At 46.4% G+C, this 21,328-nt stretch overlaps 1 protein-coding gene across 1 annotated transcript; it reads left to right on the plus strand.

The window, feature by feature from the left end:
- Positions 1-99: 99 nt before the first annotated feature.
- On the plus strand, positions 100-16,946 carry HDAC3 (histone deacetylase 3). The gene is made up of 15 exons (XM_068960051.1): positions 100-248; positions 2,077-2,159; positions 7,922-8,064; positions 9,412-9,493; positions 10,268-10,324; positions 10,419-10,474; positions 12,720-12,853; positions 13,134-13,214; positions 13,308-13,381; positions 13,622-13,686; positions 14,055-14,144; positions 14,263-14,321; positions 14,752-14,831; positions 15,230-15,387; positions 15,688-16,946. The coding sequence occupies exons 1-15, from the start codon at positions 194-196 to the stop codon at positions 15,755-15,757; spliced, it is 1,287 nt and encodes a 428-aa protein (XP_068816152.1). The 5' UTR covers positions 100-193; the 3' UTR covers positions 15,758-16,946.
- The last annotated feature ends 4,382 nt before the right edge of the window (positions 16,947-21,328 follow it).

Raw genomic sequence — 21,328 nt, forward strand, 5'->3', positions numbered from 1 at the left:
GCGGCTGCGCACACCGGGCCCCGCCCCCAAGGCCCGGCAGGGCTCGGCGAGCCCCGCCCTCCCCTCAGGCCCCGCCCCGGCGCGGCGGCTCCCGCGCGCGGCGGCGGTGGGCGGGCTCGGGCCGCGACCGGTCGCGGCGCGATGACGTCGGCGCGCGCGTGCGCCCGCGCGCGGCGGTCCCGGCCTCTCCGCCATGGCGAAGACTGTGGCCTATTTCTACGACCCGGACGTGGGCAACTTCCACTACGGTGAGGGCAGGGCGGGGCGCGGGGCCGGGCCGGGGGCGGCGGTGGGCCCTGAGGAGCGGGCAGGGACCCGGCGGGAGGGGCCGGGGCTGCTCGGGGCCGGTGCCCCCCCCCCCCCGCCCCCGGTCCCGGTCCCGGCTCGGGGGCCAGCGCCCCCCCTTCCCGGTCAGCCGCCGGTACGGCGCTCCCGCCGGGCACAGCCTGGTCAGCGGGTCGGCACAACACCCCCACACCCCCCCGCACACGCACATTCTGGTCCAACGGCCGGTACAACGCCCCTGGTCAGGGGCCGGTGCGACACCCCCCCCATCCCACTCAGGGGACTGGTACAACCCCCCCCCCCCACACACACATCCCGGTCAGGGGACTGGTACAACCCCCCCCACACACACACACATCCCGGTCAGGGGACTGGTACAACCCCCCCCACACACACACACATCCCGGTCAGGGGACTGGTACAACCCCCCCCCCACACACACACATCCCGGTCAGGGGACTGGTACAACCCCCCCCACACACACACACTATCCCGGTCAGGGGACTGGTAAAACTCCCCCCCCCCCACACACACACATCCCGGTCAGGGGACTGGTAAAACTCCCCCCCCCCACACACACACACACACATCCCGGTCAGGGGACTGGTAAAACTCCCCCCCCCCACACACACACACACATCCCGGTCAGGGGACTGGTACAACCCCCCCCCCCCACACACACACACACATCCCGGTCAGGGGACTGGTACAACCCCCCCACACACACACATCCCGGTCAGGGGACTGGTACAACCCCCCCACACACACACATCCCACTCAGGGGACTGGTACAACCCCCCCACACACACACACATCCCAGTCAGGGGACTGGTACAACCCCCCCCCACACACACACATCCCAGTCAGGGGACTGGTACAACCCCCCCCCACACACACATCCCACTCAGGGGACTGGTACAACCCCTCCCCCACACACACACATCCTGGTCAGGGGACTGGTACAACCCCCCCACACACACACACATCCCACTCAGGGGACTGGTACAACCCCCCCCCCACACACACACATCCCACTCAGGGGACTGGTACAACCCCCCCCACACACACACACATCCCGGTCAGGGGACTGGTACAGCCCCCCCCCCCCACACACATCCCACTCAGGGGACTGGTACAACCCCCCCCCACACACACACATCCCACTCAGGGGACTGGTACAACCCCCCCCCACACACACACATCCCGGTCAGGGTACTGGTAAAACTACCCCCCCAACACACATCCCCGTCAGGGGACTGGTACAACCCCTCCCCCCACACACACACACACACATCCCAGTCAGGGGACTGGTACAGCTTCTCTGTCCCTTTAGATTCCCCCTTGGAGAGCCTTTATCCTCCTGCCACCCTGATCCTAGCTCGGGGGGCTGGTGCAACCCTCCTTCTCCCCATTCTGAGGGCTAGTACACTCCTCATCCCTGCTTGGGGGTCAGAACTACCCCTCTATCAGTCAGAGGGCCGGTGCATCTCTCCCTTCCCCATCCCTGGCTTAGAGGGTCTTAGGGTCCCCTCCCTCTCCTAAATCTTGTCTTGGAGGATCAGTTCTCCCCATGTTTCTCCCCATCCCAGCCTAGCATGCCAGTATACCCCCAGCCTGGGGGGCTGGTATACCCCCCACACTGATTCATGCTCAGGGAGCTGGTGCCCTTCCTTCTCCCCCACCAGGCCCAGCATAGAGGGATGGCTCACGGGCCTTAGTCCCTCCACCCCCTGGCAGAAAAGTGGCTCAAGGGGTGCAGGTCTGTGACTCCTCACGTTGTTTCCCTTCCAGGAGCAGGGCACCCCATGAAGCCGCATCGCCTGGCACTGACCCACAGCCTAGTCCTGCACTACGGGCTCTACAAGAAGATGATCGTAAGCATCGCTTCTCCGGGGGCAGCAAGGCTCTGGCAGGGCATGTGGGACCCTCATCCCTACCCCTGCAGAAACACGGCTGTGGGAGGCAGCTGTGGCCAAACAGCCGTTGGAGGGAGCTATTTACCCCTGGGCAGACAGGAAACGTGTTAGAGATCCATGCTCTATCCTAATTTTCAAGGCTCACTTTTGCCACTAACTCCAAATAGTAGCCTCTATTTTAAGGTTTGGGCTATGTTAGTAAGTTCTCCAGGGCTTTCTCATGTTGCTGCTTCTTGTTCAGCTCCCGTTTGTGGCACAGCAGGTAACAGAGTTGTTACAGGCAGGGCTCCAAGCGGTCTTGGCCATTTTCACTAACATGAGGTCATCATTAGCTGTTGGCACCTTGTTAAAGCTTGTGCTTACAGTACCATACCTGGAGCTAAAGCTGTGACGGTGAGAAACGAGTGAAACGTCAGTGTCCATAGCTGCTTCTAGGAAGGACCCAGAGACCATTGTGGGATTACATGTTATCATAGAGAAGTAAAGCTGAAAAGAAAACCCAAGGGGTTAGCTAGTTCATCTTGATGCTATAAGGCAGGATTCACTAATCCTATCTCATCCCTGCTAAATGTTTGTCCAGCCTGGTCTTCAAAGTCTTTATTGCCCAACCAGCTCACACAATCTAGTTCAGTGCTTTGCTCTCATTACGATTAGAAAGATTTTATTTTCCTGAAGTCTAACTTGTGTAAACCTGATAAAATGTGACTAGCAGGTAGTGATTACCAAAAAGCAAACTTAATTCTTCTTATCTTTCAAGAAAGGAACTAATTTGAGTATAGCAGAATATGGCTACAAATCTGTGGTACCCCTAATTTGAAATATGTTACTTCACTTGGGACAGGCGGAATTGAACCAGGCCCCTTTCGCTAGAATCTTTGTTCATTTTGTTGTCCATTCCCATAGCATAGTGCAAGAAAAAACGCTCTCAAGAGTGTGGGGTACGTAGTTTAGTTTCTAATGGTACAAGGTCAAGGAGGAATGTTAAAACTCATGCATCTACCTGTTAATTTTGAGATGGCTTTTGCATGTTTTGACCTGCAGAATATGCCATCTCCAGCTGCTGAATGTTTTAGGGCAACTTGTTTTTGTCTCTATAGCTTGTTCTGGTTTTCAGTATTGAGGGATTGCTTCTAAACTGTTTCAGACCATTGAACAATTTAATTCCTGTGCTGCCTGGCACGGTTCCAGGTCATGATATCTGATTCAGAGACCAGGTTTAACTGCTAGCTATTGTTTCCCGTAGCCCATAATCTATTTGATGTGCCTTGGGGAAAGGCTATGACCCAGAATGTTGTTCTAAACGTTGATCTGTACATTACAGCTCCAGGCACTTCTATTTTTCATATGTGTATGTGTGTGTATATGTATGGGTATATATATAAAATTACATGTTTTATGCCTATTTAATTTAAAATATATATATATATAAAACGTATTTGATTATGATTAGATAACCAGAATCTTCCACTATTACTCATGTGTCTGAACTTGATGACCTAGGAAGTTACTCTGATGCACATGTTCTTAAAACTGATTGTAGGAGTTGTGATTGCAAGTTACTGGTAAGCAGGTAACTGCAAATAAGAGGTGATGTTTTGAGGTTCTAGAGGTGAAAGCATGATCAGTGTCTCAGATGATATCTCAGTGATGTGTTTTCACGTTTGCAGCGTGTTTTAGGGATAAGTCATGAGCTGTTGTAAAAACATAGTGATTCTACAACGCTGTCAGATGGAAATGTTCAAATATCAGGCTCTTTGCCGCTAGACCAGGCACTTTTCCAGACTTCAGATAGCTTCCTGTGTTCCCTCATGCCCAGCCTTAAGTTAAGCAAAACTATAGCCAATTCCACTAAACTATCAAAACCCTGACAAGTACTTAGTTGTCATGATACCAGAAAAAGCTCATACTTAAAGAACACCTGTCAAGCACTTGAGATTCAGGGCAACCCTGGGATCAGAGCTGTATCACTCTGAGCACTGGAGAACAGGATTAGATCAGTGGTGCTAGTTCTGGCATATCTTAACTCCTGCATATTTACAGTGTCTTCTCCAGCTTCTGGGGAGGACAAGATGCAAAATCCTTGTGAGTGTGATAGTAATGTGCTTTTCCTGCATTTTTTTAGGACAAAGCGTCAGCAGCCAAACCTGTACAAGTGGGGAAGAGGGAGAAGCTAGATCTCAGCTGCTTTGTACCTGCTGTTTGCACTGAGCAATTTTGTCATTGTCTCTTGTGCTGTACAGGTGCCTAGCATTTATCATGGGCACACGTTCAAGCTCTTTGATGGCTAGTATCTCTTTATGTGGTGAGAGAACTGGGGATTGAGTGAGAGTGGATAGAAAAGGAGTTGTCCTAAAACTACAGCACAATGCCGATTTTTAAAAGAAGATACATTGCTCTGCTAAAATGCACCAGTGGAATTGTTTGATGGAATATATACCATTAATTTGGTATACTTAAACATTAAAAAAGTTCCCTTGTGGAACTAATATAATTCTTGTATGTTGGTATGTGGTAGAATCAAATCCTTCTGATTTTTAGCTGTCATGGTAAGAGCTTGTGCAGGTAGAGTAACCTGTAGCAGCTGAATGTTCAGCCCTCTAGAGGGACCGGCCTTATAAGGGAGTGATTTTCTAGGTGTCTGTTGGCAGGAAAAATAAGAATTGGGAAGTTGGTCCCTACTCCACATGCTAATAGAGAGTAGCACATTCTGTAGCTGCGGTTTCCCCATCTGTCTTGGTTTCTGATACTTTCCTATCTGCTCTACCTCTTCCCTGTGGGATTCACAGTCCTCATCACCCAACTTGTCATGCCTACTTTCCCTTCCTTTGATTTTCTTGCCATACTGTGCTGCCTCAGAGGGACGTAGTTTTCTTTCTCCTCCCAACCTCCAAGGCTTCTTCTCCATGTCTGCTTATTCTTTCCTTTTTCTCTTCTCAGATGCATCTCTGCCTTTTAATCAAATTGCTTTCTGCTCGATGCTGCCTAGCTACTGACAGTTGAGACCACTGAGACCTCAAGAAAAAGTTGCCCTCTTCCTAACTCCTCTCGCTGGCATCTTAGAAGAATTCCCTGCTGTAGCAATCACAGGGGAGATCCAGCTGGAGTCTAGTCAGGGCACACAGACTCTTTGGAGAATTTAGCTTCCAAATTTTTATTGTAAACGTATGAAGTTCTATGAATAACTTCTCTAGATTTGGGATTTTTCCTACAGAAACAGCAAAAAGCATATTCTGGCATGACACTTCTAAATGTCAAATCCATGCCTGAATGAGGCAGTAGGCAGAGCTGTACACTTTGCCCTATTTTTAGCCTTGAAGCTAGCTGGGTTTGGGGGGGTTTTTTAGCTACATTTTCCATAAAATGTCATCATGAGGCAGAAAACCACATAGGAAACTTCATCTTGAACAGTCAGTGACTGGCAAAGTTACAAGCAAATAAAACCGAGAGATTATTGGTCAACTGTGACTATAAAAGGCCCTATTAACTTTGCGTTGTGGTTACATCATTATCTGCCCTTTCTGCCTTCTCTATAGAAAAGTCTGCTGTTTTGTCAAGGTAGCTGAAGCTGGTTTTATCTCTTTACATCTTTCCCAGCTTGTCTGCGGCTGTAGTGTGTGGGCATGTGGTGATCTACTCTTTAAGGCTTAGGGCTGCTGCAAGAGAGGGAGTTGTAGTGCAGCCTATTTGCTCTGTTCTTCTGCTGCGTGTTCCCACGGCCTTCCTTGTGCTGCATCTGGAAGCTGTTGGATCCCTTTGTAAGCTGATGCAACTCAATAACTCAGCAAAACCAGAAAAAAATTTCTGCTGAATTAGCAAAATGAGACAGCCTACAAAGGGGGCTGAGTGCCAGAGCCTGCTTAGGAAAGCGGGTGGGGTTGTGTGGCTGGGAGCAAGGTGAAAGGGAAGAGGTGGAAGGAGTCAGGTTTCCCTTTCTGCTAGCAGCTGAGTCAGTCTTGACGTTTGGGGTCTTTTTTTTTTTCTCCTTCGTGTGTCCCCAGTCACTATTTCTTATTATTTGAGAGAGCCTCTTAATATCCTATGAGATTTATTTCTTGTCCGTGAGGATTCTTTAGTATTGGTTTTGGTCTTGTTTCATTTAATCAGGCCTCTGGATTCCCAGGAGATGTCTATCCAGAATCTTTGTGGGGAATAGGTAATGGGTCATATTTGTGAGTCATCTCATCTTCCTTGTTTGAGTCGTCTCAAACAGTGTCCTCCAAGAAACACTGAAGCCAGCACATTCATGTCAAAAACGCTGTTCCATATCCCAGGTCAATATACAGTTTCCCAGTAAGGGGAACTTCCTGTTTCTTAGGGTATATTGTGTCTCTAAAAATATCCTCTCCTATGTATGAGTAGTACTTATGATAAATGACTTAATACTGAGGTGACCATCCAAAATATGGCAGGTGAGAATGCTCCTTTGAACACCTGCATGACTAAGACTTGCAGGAAGAGATTACCTGGGTAGAGGAATGCATAGTAGCCTCTGCATACCTCCTTTAGAAAATCTGCAGGGCTTATCTGGCGGACTTCACAAAGAATTTTCAAATGTTTGACTTCAGTCTTTGCTTGTCAAAATGGTCAGTTTTTTCTTCAAAAATTACAAAATAAATGAGTTTTAAGAATAAGACTCATATTCTCAGTGAAGTGTGTTTGTGCCGCTCCCAGATTATGGGCTTTTATTACATTTTGAAGCTATGTGAACTTACAAGGAAGAATTTATCAGTTTGCCTGCACTTATGCTGCTGTATGATACTAATACAGGTCTCTACAGGGTCAAGTTTAGCCTAGGAAACAGTCATGCTGTTAGAAGCTGCCCTGACACGTTTTCCCTCTGGAGACAAGCTCATGTTTTTCCACGTTTTATCATGTGCCACTTTTTCTATGAAGTGCATGCTCTAATTGAGACAAACTGGGAAACACACAAATTACCTCATACTGATTTCAGTGGAGCTTTAATTTCCCCATGTTGGATAGGTGGTGTTAATTTTTAACTTACTGCATATTAAGATACTCACTCTTAAGTGCCAAATTGGCAATTGTGTGTTGTCATGAGAACCTTAATTTGAATCCATCCAGTTCTCTGACCATTTTTAGACCACTTTCCAAAGGAAACAAAGCTTATGCAACTGTTCCATCTGTCCACAAGCCCTCTCTAAATAACTGTTGAACCTATCGGCCCATTACAGACAAATCTGACAGAGACAGAAACCTATATCAAGGTATTACAAGTTCTGTGAAAGCTGGTGACTGATGAGGAAGTAATGTCCTCCAGTGAAGAAGAAACTGCACTCTGAACGCAGCAGTTCTCTTCTACTGGCTTGCCAGTTGGCCAGTCAAGAGGATATGTGTGTGTATACACATACATGGAGGAGAACTGAGATTCTGCTGTGGTAGGTGAGCCTGGGATTTGTGTGTAGGATGTGGGGTGTTTGTAGTGGGGGGAAAGGAGAGATCAGAGAGTATATGGCAAGAGCTGTAGTTATCGGGGGAGGTAGGAGATGGGGATGCGGTTAAGAGACAAACCAATAGGACAATGGGCTTCATGGAGCAACTTGTTGAATTTAAATGAACAAGTATGTCAGGGAGCCAAACGTATGTTGGAATATTTTTGGATATACCTCATGCAGGTCATTTGTCAATTAGTTTGAGATTTCTTCGAGCCAAAGCAAATGCAATTTTGGGTAGAAAGTAAGTCTTGTCTTTCTCTGTTGAAGGTTTTCAAACCCTATCAGGCATCCCAGCATGACATGTGCCGGTTCCACTCTGAGGATTACATAGACTTCTTGCAGAGAGTGAGTCCCAACAACATGCAGGGATTCACCAAAAGCCTCAATGCCTTCAACGTGGGTGATGACTGGTGAGTGCCTTCAGCAAACCCAGAGTCCTAAAGGCTGATATGATCCTGAATTGCTTATATCTGGAGAGCTCTTCTAGAATTTACTGTTTTGTTTTACGAGAATGAGGTGTCAGATTACTGTAACCTCCTTGCTTCCTTTCCCTTCTCTATTTAACTCTTTGCAGTCCTCATTTTTAGATCTGTATTTAGACTGTAAGCTTGTTGGGTTAGAGATTGTATCTCTACTTGTGCTTGCAGAGCCTCCAATTCTTGAACATGCGAACTACTTTTTAAAATAATTGCCTGTCATTTTAGCTACCTCGATGTGTGCGTGTTAAATTTGAGGCAGCTTTGAGAGCCTGATTTTCAGGTAGAACTGAGGAGGTATTCAGGCATCTGTAGAAAATCGCATGAGAACTTGCTGAGAATATTCAATTCCAGTCTTTAATGTTCATGAGAGTTGACAGCATGGAAGACGTGTGGAACTCCCTGTGTGACTAAAGAATTGTAGAGTATGCCTTGTCTAGTTGGGGAAAACGAGGGCTGCAGAGAGTAAGATTGTTCTTATGTATTCTTTGGAGGAGAAACCTGTAAGTACTGTGACAGCAGAAGTTATGTTAGCTAGAGAACAGTGTTATCCCAAGAAGATATTAGTATAGCTGGTTTTAAGCATTGAGTTAGGGAATCAGAAGACTGTGTCATATCCTCTCTGCTGTGATGATCAGAAATTGTCATCTTATCAGAGATGAGGGAAAAAAAATCTTAAGCCATTACTTGTCTCTGAACGAAATTTGTGATTTGATGCTGAAAGTCAGTGACGCAGGGGTTCCACATCCTATGTTTCTGTACTCTCCCAGAGATAGTGATGCCTGGACTAGCTCTTCGTGGTGGGGTGGATCATGCCTTGATGCTGTCTTAAGAGCAGCGTGCATCTCTGACTGCAATAGACTGCACTGTGTGCTGGGAAATGGAGGGGGCAGGATCTTCCAAATACAGCCAGTGGGAAGAGATTGTGGGAGGAGACCAGTCCTTCCTTCTCCTCAGTGCAGTTTCTCACTCCATGCCCTAGCTTTCTGCCCGTCAGCCGAGCTGGTGTATATTTTGAGCAGGACAGCCTTTTCAGGACTAACTTGGAAGCTTTGGTAATCATTATCAAAACCACTGAGTTTTCCATTGTGTTTGCAGCCAGATTGCCACCTGTTGGTACTCAGTGTGTTATAAGGAGGGTCAGAATGATCCCAGATTAACTTTTTCACGGAGAATGAGTTTTGACCTTGATGGTTTTATTCCCAGCTTTGCTCTATTCCCAGCTCTGCTCTGGAGAGATGTGGAGGATATTCTGTGTTTGAACTATTGTTTCTTTTTCAGCCCAGTGTTTCCAGGCCTCTTTGAATTTTGCTCTCGCTATACTGGAGCCTCCCTGCAGGGAGCGACACAGCTGAATAACAAGGTAACTGAGCTGATGTGATTGTCTTCTGAAACATATGTAGAAGCCAACCTCCTGAGTGTGTTTTTTTTATAACAACATAGCAAGCACTGCTGTGTTGCAGTGCAAATACTTAGCGCTACAGAATTTGACCATTCCCGTGCCATCAGAGGCAACCATTTGGTAGATGTTTAATCCAGTGAGAGCCACAGGATAATAATGCTACACGTACTGAAGTCAGAAAGTACTCTCAGCATTCTAGAACAAGCCTGGGGTCTTCAATGAAAACGAGCCAAACCACCCAAGCTACAGGCTGCCAGGAGGCCTTAAGAGTGCTGCTAGGTCTTTGCTATGGAAATGCACTAAACAGGACTGCCCAAACAATCTTAAGAAGTGGGTCTCCTGAGAAGAAAGAAAACAAAACTCCAGAGGTTTGAGAGTCTTTTAGAGGGACAGCACTTCTAAGCAAACTCTAATAAGCGTGAAGGCAAGTGTGGGAGCAAGCTATACATGCTAGATACTTTGCCTAGCACTGTCTGGAGGGCAAACAGTGGTGGTAGGAGATGGTCTTTTCAGTCCTACAGAGGAATGTAGAGCACATGATGTAGCAAACATTGCTAGCTGCACTAGAGAGCAAGGTGGAGCTTCAGAAAGGCATGCATAGGTGTAGGAGAGGGCAGAAGGGTGTTTTTGGGCCACAGTGCTGGGCGAGTTCAAGTCCCTGCTGATTGGACGCATGGGTGGAAGATGGTTGTTACCATGTTGTCATCTTAAACTACTTTACCTTTCCTTTCTTAGATCTGTGATATTGCAATAAACTGGGCTGGGGGCCTGCATCATGCCAAAAAGTTTGAGGTAATGAGACAAATCTGAGTATTCCTTTGTCTTTTTGAGGCCCTGCTCTGTGTTGATCCTATTCTAATGCTATTTGTTTTTCTTTGTGTTGCAGGCTTCTGGATTTTGCTACGTGAATGACATAGTTATTGGCATCCTGGAGCTGCTTAAGTAAGAACATGGGGCAAGTGCAGAACCGTCCTGGCTAGCATGTAGTCTTCTGGTGCTTCTCTGCCATCCTATTTCTGTTCGCTCTCTCTTCTTTGGTTAATGGATGTCTTTGCCCTTCCAGAGTCTCAGAAGGCCAAGAACTTGGTCTTTCAGCCTGATCTCCTCTTTAGACACGAGTGGGGGCTTAAAAATTAGAATATCTGCTTCCAGTTTTGTTAAGTGGAAAGTTCTTGAATTCTGTGTCTCCATATCCATCTGTGAAATATCCATGTCAGAGGTCTCATGAATCTCAGCATTTTTGCCAGGGTGAGCCTTTTGTAGGTAAATGCACAGTATGGCTCACTGGAGATAAAGCAGAGTTAAATGACTCTCACATTCTTCTTGATTTGCTTGACTGGATTAAGAACAGGACTTGGGCAATACGTGGATGATCAAAGGGCATCTGTTTTGGGTAGAAGAGAGTCAGAGTAAAGAGTCGGGTTTTTTTTAGAAAACAAAAAAGAAAATCGGATTGGGAGGAAGAGTTACAGAAATACCTTCCGTTTCTTGGATTAATCTACGATTTCTGCCCACTCAAATGTACTGCTCATTCCGATATCTCAGGCATCATGTTGTGGAATTGGAAAAGGTTTGGGGGTTGGCCAAGAAATAGTTGCATGACTTGTGGCAAGCTTACTAGCTAACAAGTCACATTTATGGAACATACAGGGCTTTCTTGCATCTCTTTCCTGTATGCCAGTTTTTCCTACTTTGTGTTTGGAACCTCAGCTCTTCACTGCTATATCTCTGAACAACTATTTTTCAGTCTCACGTGTTAGGGTCCCACATGCCAGAGGCTTCAAATACAGCCTGATTACCCCTCAAGGAAGATTACAGTATGTCCTTATTCCTTTATTCTATCTTTTTGGGAACATTTATTTCCACAGGAGGTGACTGCATACTTGAGTCCCCGAGTTTACTTCTCACTGTGGGGATACTGTGGTCCCTCTGCTCTTAGAAGGTCCCTTTCTCCCTTTGCCAGTGTGCAAATGCTATGTGTGCATCCCCCTTTTCTCCTTGTTGTTGATCTTTGGGATAAATCATCTGGGTTGCCTGTAATGGTTTCTGTTTTGGTGTTGTCTGACTTTTCAGGTCCCTTCTAAATCTCCTTGGGTTTTAGATATGTAGGCCAGATCCCCTCCTCTTTGGAGACTGATCAGATGCAGTATTTCCTTATAAAAGGTTGCAGAAGTTCTGCCAGCTGAACAGTCAGCTCCACAGTTGGCAGGCGAGACATGGCCTAAGCCTGTCTCCAGTGCTTGACAGTACTGAGTGCTGTCACGTGCGTTGACAACGTTATCTTTCACTGTTAAACCAATGCATTTACTGATAATGATCTCCCCTCATGCACCCTCTGTTTCTGTGACCCAGCAGGCTTTTCCTTCAGTATATTTTGTGCCCAAAATGCTCGTTTGGATGGGAGAGCTGAGCCAACGGAACCTTGCTGAGTCCAGTTACCTCTCTTTCCCCTTCTGCCTAAACATCCATTCTGACTCATATTATGCTCAGTGCTTCCCTCATCCCTGCCTTTTTTGATCAGCTTCTCACCATCCTCCCAGCATTGCCTCAGGGCTGATTCCCTACCGGAGAGATTGGCACCTCTGCCCTGATTTCTGCAGCCACTAGGATTTGCATCCAAGTCTCCTGTTCCTTGTTGGAACAAGGCAACGCTTTGGAATCCAACTTGTTTTCCTTGGAGCTTGCTGGCTGGGACATAATACTGCCAGTATTTTAGCACACGGAGGGAAATAAGTGTTCTTACCTCCTTGGCTAGCTTACCATTCGTTTCCAGATGTGGTTAAAAATTACTGGAGTTCTTAAAGATTAACCAGCTGGAAAGTTATTTGTAAATAACTGTCTAACACTAGTGTGGCCAAAATAGGTTCTGTTTATCATGTGCTTTCCAATATTTTTTTGGCCCCATCTGAAAGCCTTCTAGGCTAACATCTCCTTCCAGGAACAGCAGCAAAATTGTTTTGAGTGGCGGGTGCATGTGTACAGGCGCTATATACAATTGTAACCCATATCTAAAGCTATCTGATACGCCTGGGGTGGGACAAGCGGGTTCTTTTGGCAAGTGGGTTTGCCTGTAGACTTCACTGGTGGTTTTCAGAGAGCTTGGTGATAGTGAAGCACGTGGGTGATGGTGATGGCGTGGCTGGGTGCAGAGCAGACCATGCAATGCTGTTTTTCTTGTTTCTGGCAGATACCACCCACGTGTTCTATATATTGATATCGATATTCATCACGGAGATGGTGTCCAGGAGGCTTTCTACTTGACGGACCGTGTCATGACAGTGTCATTTCACAAATATGGGAACTATTTCTTTCCTGGTACAGGTACGTAGTTTCATTTATAATGGGAACGTAGCCTCCTTTCAGAATCCTTTGAAAGCGTTGCTGCAGTATAGAAGTGTAAAACTGTGAGATTACAGCTGCAGGAAAAAATGATAGAGGAAAGCACGTGGAGAAGCAACCAGAGAGGAATAGTACTGTAGTCATTTGTAAGAAAGAGGGATGGTAGCTAGTTTAGCACAGATCTTGACCTGGACCAGATCTGGTCTGTCCACACTGCTTAAGTTTCAGAGCTATCATGACTTCGCTGTCTTTCCCTGGCCAGGTGACATGTATGAAGTTGGTGCAGAGAGTGGTCGTTATTACTGTCTCAATGTGCCTCTACGAGATGGCATTGATGACCAAAGTAAGTAGGTGTTTCTCACCTTCTCCCTTTACCCAATTGTTTGCTGGTTCCTTCTGCTCCACAGCCATGATGAATCTTTCTTTCTCTCTAAAGGTTATAAACATCTCTTCCAGCCAGTCATTAACCAGGTGGTAGACTACTATCAACCCACCTGCATAGTACTGCAGGTAAGAAAGCAAGCCTCTGTGCACATGTACATCCCTTTCAGATGCTGTAGGTTGGAGGGGTATGCTATCGAATGGGTGACCCTCTGTTTCCTGGGAATAGGGTCAGCGCATCCCAGCTGAGCTGCTATCTGTAGCTCTCTAGTGAAGTAGGGTGGCAAAGAGATAGGGATGCTGATGCACGTCCAGAAAGTGCTGCCTCTGTAGTAGCCAAAATTCATTTGTTCTTTTTCTGTTCCCTAGTGTGGTGCTGATTCTCTGGGTTGTGACCGTTTGGGTTGCTTTAACCTCAGTATACGAGGACACGGGTAAGTACAGCCGCGCTGGAGGCAAGGCAATTTAAGGACCCCCCCTTTATTCTGAAGGGTTGTAGAGGGTCCTCTGCTATGTGGCTTGAGCTTTGACCTTGGCGTTCCAGCAGCACCAACCGTTGTTCTAATCCTTGTGACAGGAGGGGCTCTCAGAACAGGGTTGCATACAAGGTGCTGCAGAGCGGTGGTTCCCAAACGAGCAGGGGTTTCAGGCTTCCTGGGTGGGAGTCCTGAATGCTGGATGTATCACGCCAGTAATGCTGGTTGTTGAGCATTTGGTGGCTCCTGGGACAGATGACTGCGTTTCCGACATGTGAATGTGTGCTGCAGTTAACAGCTCTGATGTTTCTGTTTTGAATTTCTAGAGAATGTGTGGAGTATGTAAAGAGCTTTAATATCCCCTTGCTGGTGCTGGGAGGAGGTGGCTACACAGTCCGCAATGTGGCACGATGCTGGTGAGTCTTTTCCATGCGTTTTGAAGGTCACCAATACAGCAGTTGCTGTGGATTTTGTGTGCCTGGGTCTACCATGCAGCTTTCTCTGGACTGAGCTCCTCTTATTCCGTGTTCTTAGGACTTATGAAACATCACTGCTCGTAGATGAAGCAATTAGCGAAGAGCTCCCGTACAGTGGTAAGTTGGAGTTCCCTTATTTCCTCCATTAGTGTAGCTAAGGTACCTGTTGTGCCAGCTGAAGAATTAACACTTCTACAGTGCATTGACCAGAGATGAGGTCAGGGCCAAAATGATAGCATTTTCTGATTTTAGACGTGGCCTTGGTCTCCTTCTAGCTCCCACTTGTAGGTTTTGCTGGACAGACAAATCCTTACTGTGTCATATGTTACTCAATTTGGATCATTTCCTATTCAGTCACCTGGGCATTACTTTTGCTCTCTCTTTATTGTTTTATATAATCCTTGTGATTACAGAGCTGTATATCATTGTGCTTTTTAGGATCTGATCACAGCTAGAATAGTGGGAGAGTGACCTCTGCTTCCCTGCAGAGCAGTGTGACCGGTTCCCTTGCTCCTGTGCTTTAACTTTCTTCCTCATTCCATCACAGAGTACTTTGAATACTTTGCTCCAGACTTCACCCTTCATCCTGATGTCAGTACAAGGATTGAGAATCAGAACTCCAGGCAGGTGAGTGCTCGCAGCCTTATCCTGCTGTCCAGCTGTGTATTTCCCAAACCCTATGATTGATGCTGTATCCTGTGAAACCAGGCAGAGCCCACACAAGGAGTTCTTACGGGGCTAGAAAGCTGAGAAAGTACAGGCAGAGCCTTCCCTCTAGGATGGCAGAAAGTCCTTCTGAAAGAAAGGGTCCTTCACGTTTGGGAACCTTATTGGGTTCTCTTACTGTTTTCTATGTGCTTGAGTCTCAGTGATTGTAATAACTCTCTCACCTCCTCTGCCCTTTGCACAAATGGTATTTCTCACGGCAACCACTTAGATGATGCAGGCAGGTAATAGTGCTAACAGTTGTGGCTCTATGCAGGCTGTCAGATCTTGTGGTGATCTCCCTGGTTTTTTCTAAGTAGTACTTGGATCAGATCAGGCAGACGATATTTGAGAATCTGAAGATGCTGAACCACGCTCCCAGTGTGCAGATCCATGATGTCCCTTCTGACTTGCTCAGCTACGATCGCACAGATGAACCTGATCCAGAGGAAAGAGGCTCTGAGGAAAACTATAGCAGGTACCTGCTCTGTTGTTCTGGAGAAATCAGCTTCCCTTTCTGTTCCCGCTGGGATGGGCAGATGATATACTAAAGACCATCTGTTTCCTGGAACAGGAATACTAAGTCACTTCTGAGTTTCAGGTTTAATCCAGGGAGCCTTTCTCTACAAATGTGTGGTCTCCTTACAAAACGTGTCACTGGGTGCTTGGGTGCAGTCCACCTTTTGACCTTCTGCAGTGCGACCTAGGCATTCTTTTCTGTCCCCGAGGGGTGCAGGACAGGGGTCTCCCCACTTACAGTGATTGTCTTTTCCCCCAGGCCTGAAGCTGCCAACGAGTTCTATGATGGTGACCACGATAATGACAAAGAAAGCGACGTTGAGATCTGAGGGCTCTGATGTGGGACTTTGGACTATGAGGGGTCCCGCATTGGACATTGGTGCTTGGTGCAGTGAACTGGGGCACAAGTGAGCCGGCTCACCCTCCCTTCATATTTGATTGCATGTTGTGGTAGCAGAAACAGCACCATTGCGGGCTTCTGCTACCTGGAGAAGCAGAGAGCGGTGAAATGTGGTCCTTACGGTCTGCCATGTGTCAGGGTTCCACATGTCACCACTCTGGGAAACGGAGATCCAAGTAGCACTCAAATCTGTGCTGTAAACTCTGTCTGGCAGCCATTCAACTACCTTCAGAGCCTGATCTGCACTGGTTCGGTCAGCTCCTTTAACTCCAGTGCTGGCTGCTTTCTGCCAGAAAGGTGGGAGCTGGAGCGCTTGTGCCTAGAATATCTGCCTCTCTTCAGCAACAACACCGGATACATCCTGGTTTCCCCAGCCCTCTACTCAGGTACCCAATCGATTATCCTCTGAAGCCTGCACTGAGGGTTGCCTCCCGATAGCCTTTCTAACTATCTGACGCTCCACAGCTCGAGGAAAACCATTCAAGAAGACAAGGCCAGTTCTGGGCTGGGGCTGGGGATGTGACTGGAGCAGGGAGCAGCTTGATGGAGCAGAGTAGAAGAATGTATGCAGAGTACGGTCTTGTTCATTCCTCCCATATTTAGTTTTGAATTCAGAAACAAGTACTGCAGCACTTGCTAACTTGGACCTAGCTCCCATTTCTTATCATTCTTCAAGAGGCTAAAATCACTGTGGAACATAGGTTTGGTTGCCAAGGTCAGTACATAATGTGTCTTGCACCTTTAATGTAGCTTCCGGCCATGTTTTCCAAGTTCACACATGCCCATTTTATGTGTTTGAAAAAGATTTGGGCTGCTCACTTGGAGTGAAAAGCATTCCTTCCTGACTGTGCCCAAGAGACATCGCTCTGTTCAGGGGTGAGGGAAGCTGCTTCCTGTAACTCCTCTCCTCTTGCCCTCACATAGCGAAGAGATTTCTCTTCGCCATCCCTGAAATCTCAAACATTGCTGCTCCCTCTCCTGAGTCATCACCTGGCATCTGTCACGGTTTGGAGAGTGTTGTTAGGGTGAGGGGAGGGGTTTAGCCTCTTACTGTCTGTACTGTTCTGTTTGTTTACTGATGTCTTTAAACATTAAATCAAGAGGCAGTATTTTTCTTACCTGACCTGTTGTTCGTCTATTTAATGCTCATGCCTTTTTGGCTCCTGGCCTGTCGAGGACTGAGAATACATGTATCATAGGGTAGTGTCCTCTGCTGTCTGACCTGTGAAAGTTCCTGTTTGCTAGATGAATGGAGGGCATTCAGCTCCTCTAAGTGTATGCCGGCGAGTTTTCTGCTTCAGTGCACAATGAGGAGAGAGTCTTGAATTCCTGTACAAAAGGACAGGTCCCGTGGGCTGATAGACGCTCCTGCTTATCCCTCTGGTTCTAGTAAAAGCTTTACAGGAAGCTACAAAGCTGGTTTATGCAACCTTTCCAATAATAGTTTTAAATGTCATAGTTTCTTTGAGTTGCAGCTTGCGTAAGAATCTGCCCTTTGCATTCCCACTTTCCTAAAGCCCAAGTTAGAGACTGTTTCTCTTTGTTCCTAGACCTGCCACTGTCTACCTCTTCATTGCCCCTCCCCAGGCCCATGACATTTGTCATTTATCAAGTAAGCTCTCATGAGCCTGCGTGGATTGACATTCCTCTTACTTTTTGTACAGTAGCCACTGCCAATAAAGCTTCTGTGTAGAAAAACAGGAGAGGTAAAAGAGGAAAATATGATTCAGGAAGCATTGAACAGAGCGTATGTAACTTGGGATGTGAGGGCCAGAAGGAGACACCGACTTGACCGGGTCGGTTGGATGTATTCACAGGCTACGCCTGTTCCTGTTAGGCTGTTTACACAACTGCCAGCCCAAGGCCTCAGGATTATGGGGAGGAGGTAAAACTCTGCCACAAGTGAGCTGCAGCTCACTTTACTACTACAGTGTAAAGCAGGCAGTCATTCACTGTTACTCCCGCTATGTGCCTAGAGAAATAGTATTTTTGCATGCAGGGTTCTCTACAGTTGTTTCCACTCTACTTGACCAGTGTCCTAGGGCAAACAGCTTAGGATATCTCAGGCAATGATGTGCATTCATGTCCTGCATGCTGTGTGCTATTTTGCCCTTGCTTCTCCAAAAGGTTATAGTAGAATTAGACTAGCTATGGAGAAGGACGCTGAGGCTGATGAAAGGTGCAGCACAGCTTCTGCATGTGGAATGACTCAGTAGACAAGGATTCATCAGCTGGGAAGAGAGAATTGAGTTGGAAAATGATCTGTAAGTTCTATAAAGTCATAAGCGTCAGAGAAAATCTCTCCTTCTACAAGAATTAGAGGAGCATCAAAAGAAGCTAGCAAGTGGCTAGTTCAAAAGAAGGAAGTTGTTTTGTGCATACCTAGATGGACAGTGCAACTTGCCATGAAGTACTGTGAATACTGAAAGCTTCTGTGGGTTCAGAAAGGGACTAGGAAAAAAAATAAAAAGGACCAAGGTTGTTAAATTCAAAGACACTTCTAAGCACAAATTTTTGGACACTGGATGTATGTTCTGTAAAGTATTGCTATGCGCTTACCCTAAGGCTTGGTTAATCATATTTGTGTTCCTTATGTGCTTTAGCTGACATGCTGTACTTTGCATATCAGAAGACTCAAAATGCCAGTACAATGGCCAGAGTTTTGAAAAACAAAGACTGGAATCTGAACAGAAAATAACTTTTTTTTTTTTTAAATTCCAGTTCCTGTTTCATCTGATATCATCAGAGAGCTAGCTTGTTTCATCTGATGGTGTCATCAGTTGTATCAAAGCTGATTTACAGGAATGCAGTCTCTCACCTCTGGTAGTAGTCAATATTTGCTTCTTCAAAAGAAGAGGGAAATCCTCCCCTTGTAGCTCCATCTCTTACTGATGAAGACTGTAAACTTCGCAAAAACTCCACAGCCAGTTCTTAGTCAAAATTACCTGTCCTGTTTGCATTGAGGTACCTCTGTTACTTTTAAGAAGCAACAAATTCTGGGGCTTTCAGTTGTATTGCTCTTCCTCCTGCACTTTGATTCGCACATCTCTTTCTATCCCATAATAAGCCCTCCCCTGGCAGCCTTTTTAGGCTCCATTCCTCCCACAGTAGAGAAACGTAAGTGCTTTCTTTCCTCCTTGTGATATGGTATGCATCACTTGTACAGCCTGTGCTATTCAAACTTTCCCTCTTCAGAATCCTTGTCTGTTCTGGGTTTTGAAATAAGGCTGCAAATTCAGAGGATTGTCTTTATCTGGGTTTCTGATGGGTTTTCTTGGAAACGGCTGTGAAACAAATTCAGGCTGTAGAGATTTTTCCTCCCAGTTGTATTTTCCCACTGCAACGGAGCTGTCAGAAATGAGAAACTGAACTAAAATTGCCATCTGATACTGCAGGACTACTCAAGCTGCATTAGACCAAAGGTTCATGTAGACCAGTGTCTTGTCTCTGGCATCACCCAGTAATAGATGCCTACTGAAGTGGATAGGAACAAGACAAGTGTGAAATCCACAGTAGTAATATACTAGATAAGGTGGCAAACTTGCACATCTTGAATGTGGGGTCATGATATGTATCTAACACAAAATTGACTGGTAGGCTGCTTTATAAAGTACAGGATAGTCTGGTACCAACTGAAATTAAATTAAGCCAGATTTATTTATCTTTAGGAAATGTGTGAGAACCAACACTTGCACAAATAGATAAAACAGCTGCAGTTTATAACGTACACAGTGAGCGTCAACTGACTGCATTTAGTTGCTGTTATCGATGGGCAACAGAGATCACAGAAGGGTGAAAAAAATTCAGTCACAAAGTTCCTAGAGAGTACTTTTGTCCTCTCTTGCTGTATTTTCTTTCCTATATTTTAGCAGGAAAAAAGCTCCCTTTGTATTTTTGAATTCAGTTGTTCAAAATAGAGGTAGGGATGATGTGAATGTCTCTGTGATTGAGGTGGAAGCCCTTGATCTGGGAGGTTTCCTAAAGGTGACAGAGTTGTGGCTCCGTCTGACAGTTCCCCCCAGAGCTTGACCCTCCTTGGCCAAGGATGTGTTGTTACAGGCCAGCCTCATGCTTTGTTCAGATTTTGCAGTCTGCAGTCGTCCCAGAGGAACACAGCTCTGATGTGGGCTGATAAGCTGAAATGTGGACTTCTCATAGAGCCGTAACCGGGCTCACTAATTGCTTTGAAAATGAAGACCAAAAGCCTTAAATGACTCTTCCAAAAATGACTGGGAGCCAACAGAGTAACTGGAGCAGGTGCTTAATGCTTATGGCAGCCAAAAAGAGAGGGAAGACAAGGTGGCCTGTCCTGAACTACTAGCAGCTGCCCCTTGGACACAGCGAATGATGTAATTTAACCTGGAGGCCGCAACCACGTCACTAGCTCCCCATTTGGAAGCAAGGTAAGTCAGTGGAGCTCCATAAGTGAACTGGCAGCAAAAGGAAGAGTGCTTAGTCATGAGCAGCATATAGCGACTGTAAGGCTGGAGCCCGGAACATGGGCGCACCTCCGGGACTAGGAGCAGCTTGGCTTTAGTTGCAGAGGATGCCTTAACTATCCCTTCAAAACATTTTCTGGCCAATATCAGAGTGGTCCTGCCTGGTATGAATCTGGGAAAATGGGTGTTGGGCACTAGAAGTGTCCCCCCTCCTCTCGGAGAGGAGACAGGACTGTGTTTTGTTGAGCACATTCTGTGATTTCACGGGCAAATGGAACAGAAGCAAACAAGCATTTTCTGGTCATTAAAAGGAGAAAATTCAGGCCTATTTGATGAATGCACTTTTGAATAGCTGCTTGTTTCAGGCTTGCCTGCTGTGCATCAAATATTGACTATGACCTAAGCAGGAAAGATGTGTGTTGAGAGACTGAATTATCAGAATAATGCCCACGCGGGTGCAGCTATGCTGCCCTACAGGGTGACTTGCAAACCTTTTGATGGGAACAGGATGTAATGCTGGGTGCCAAAAAAAGGTGCGACTGATTTTGCCACTGCATTGTAGCTCAGTTCTATTTAATAGAAACTTAGATGAAGGGGTCAGAAGAATTCATTTGGCTCTGAAGAGTGAATATATTCAGAGATGTTCCTGTCCTTGGTGAGTAACTCTGCTTTATTTCTATTTTAGTATTTGCACAGATCATGTTGCGGGAGAGAAAGGCTAGCTAGAAATGAATGCATGTGGTTGTTACTCCAAGGATGGGATCAAGCTCCCACTGCAGTAGCAGTGTTTTAGAAAAATTTCATGCATAATCCTAGCTGGTGGTTTGTGAGGCTTCTGCAACTGTGCTTATATACTCAGGTTCAACTCCTCCTGCGAGGGACATGTGCGCTGACTCCTGGGGGCTGGACACACAGCATGGCTAGTTTGGGTACCCAGAACAAGCAGTTATTTTGGCTTTGTAGGGATAGGCGCTTAGGGCTGGAAGAATCCAACCTGAAGCAGAAGCACCCTTTTTATCCTGAGCCTGGCACCCTTTGAAATATCCTGTGCCTGCTTGTTT

This window comes from Struthio camelus, chromosome 13, assembly GCF_040807025.1.
Source record: "Struthio camelus isolate bStrCam1 chromosome 13, bStrCam1.hap1, whole genome shotgun sequence".
In the NCBI taxonomy this organism is placed as follows: domain Eukaryota; kingdom Metazoa; phylum Chordata; class Aves; order Struthioniformes; family Struthionidae; genus Struthio; species Struthio camelus.

Bases quoted from the DNA above. Each gene is read 5' to 3' on its own strand.
- HDAC3 (XM_068960051.1), top strand. From the start codon at position 194: ATGGCGAAGACTGTGGCCTATTTCTACGACCCGGACGTGGGCAACTTC. The intron at 10,325-10,418 runs GTAATGAGACAA...TTTGTGTTGCAG, and splicing joins ATCATGCCAAAAAGTTTGAG to GCTTCTGGATTTTGCTACGT. The intron at 14,832-15,229 runs GTGAGTGCTCGC...TTTTCTAAGTAG, and splicing joins AGAATCAGAACTCCAGGCAG to TACTTGGATCAGATCAGGCA.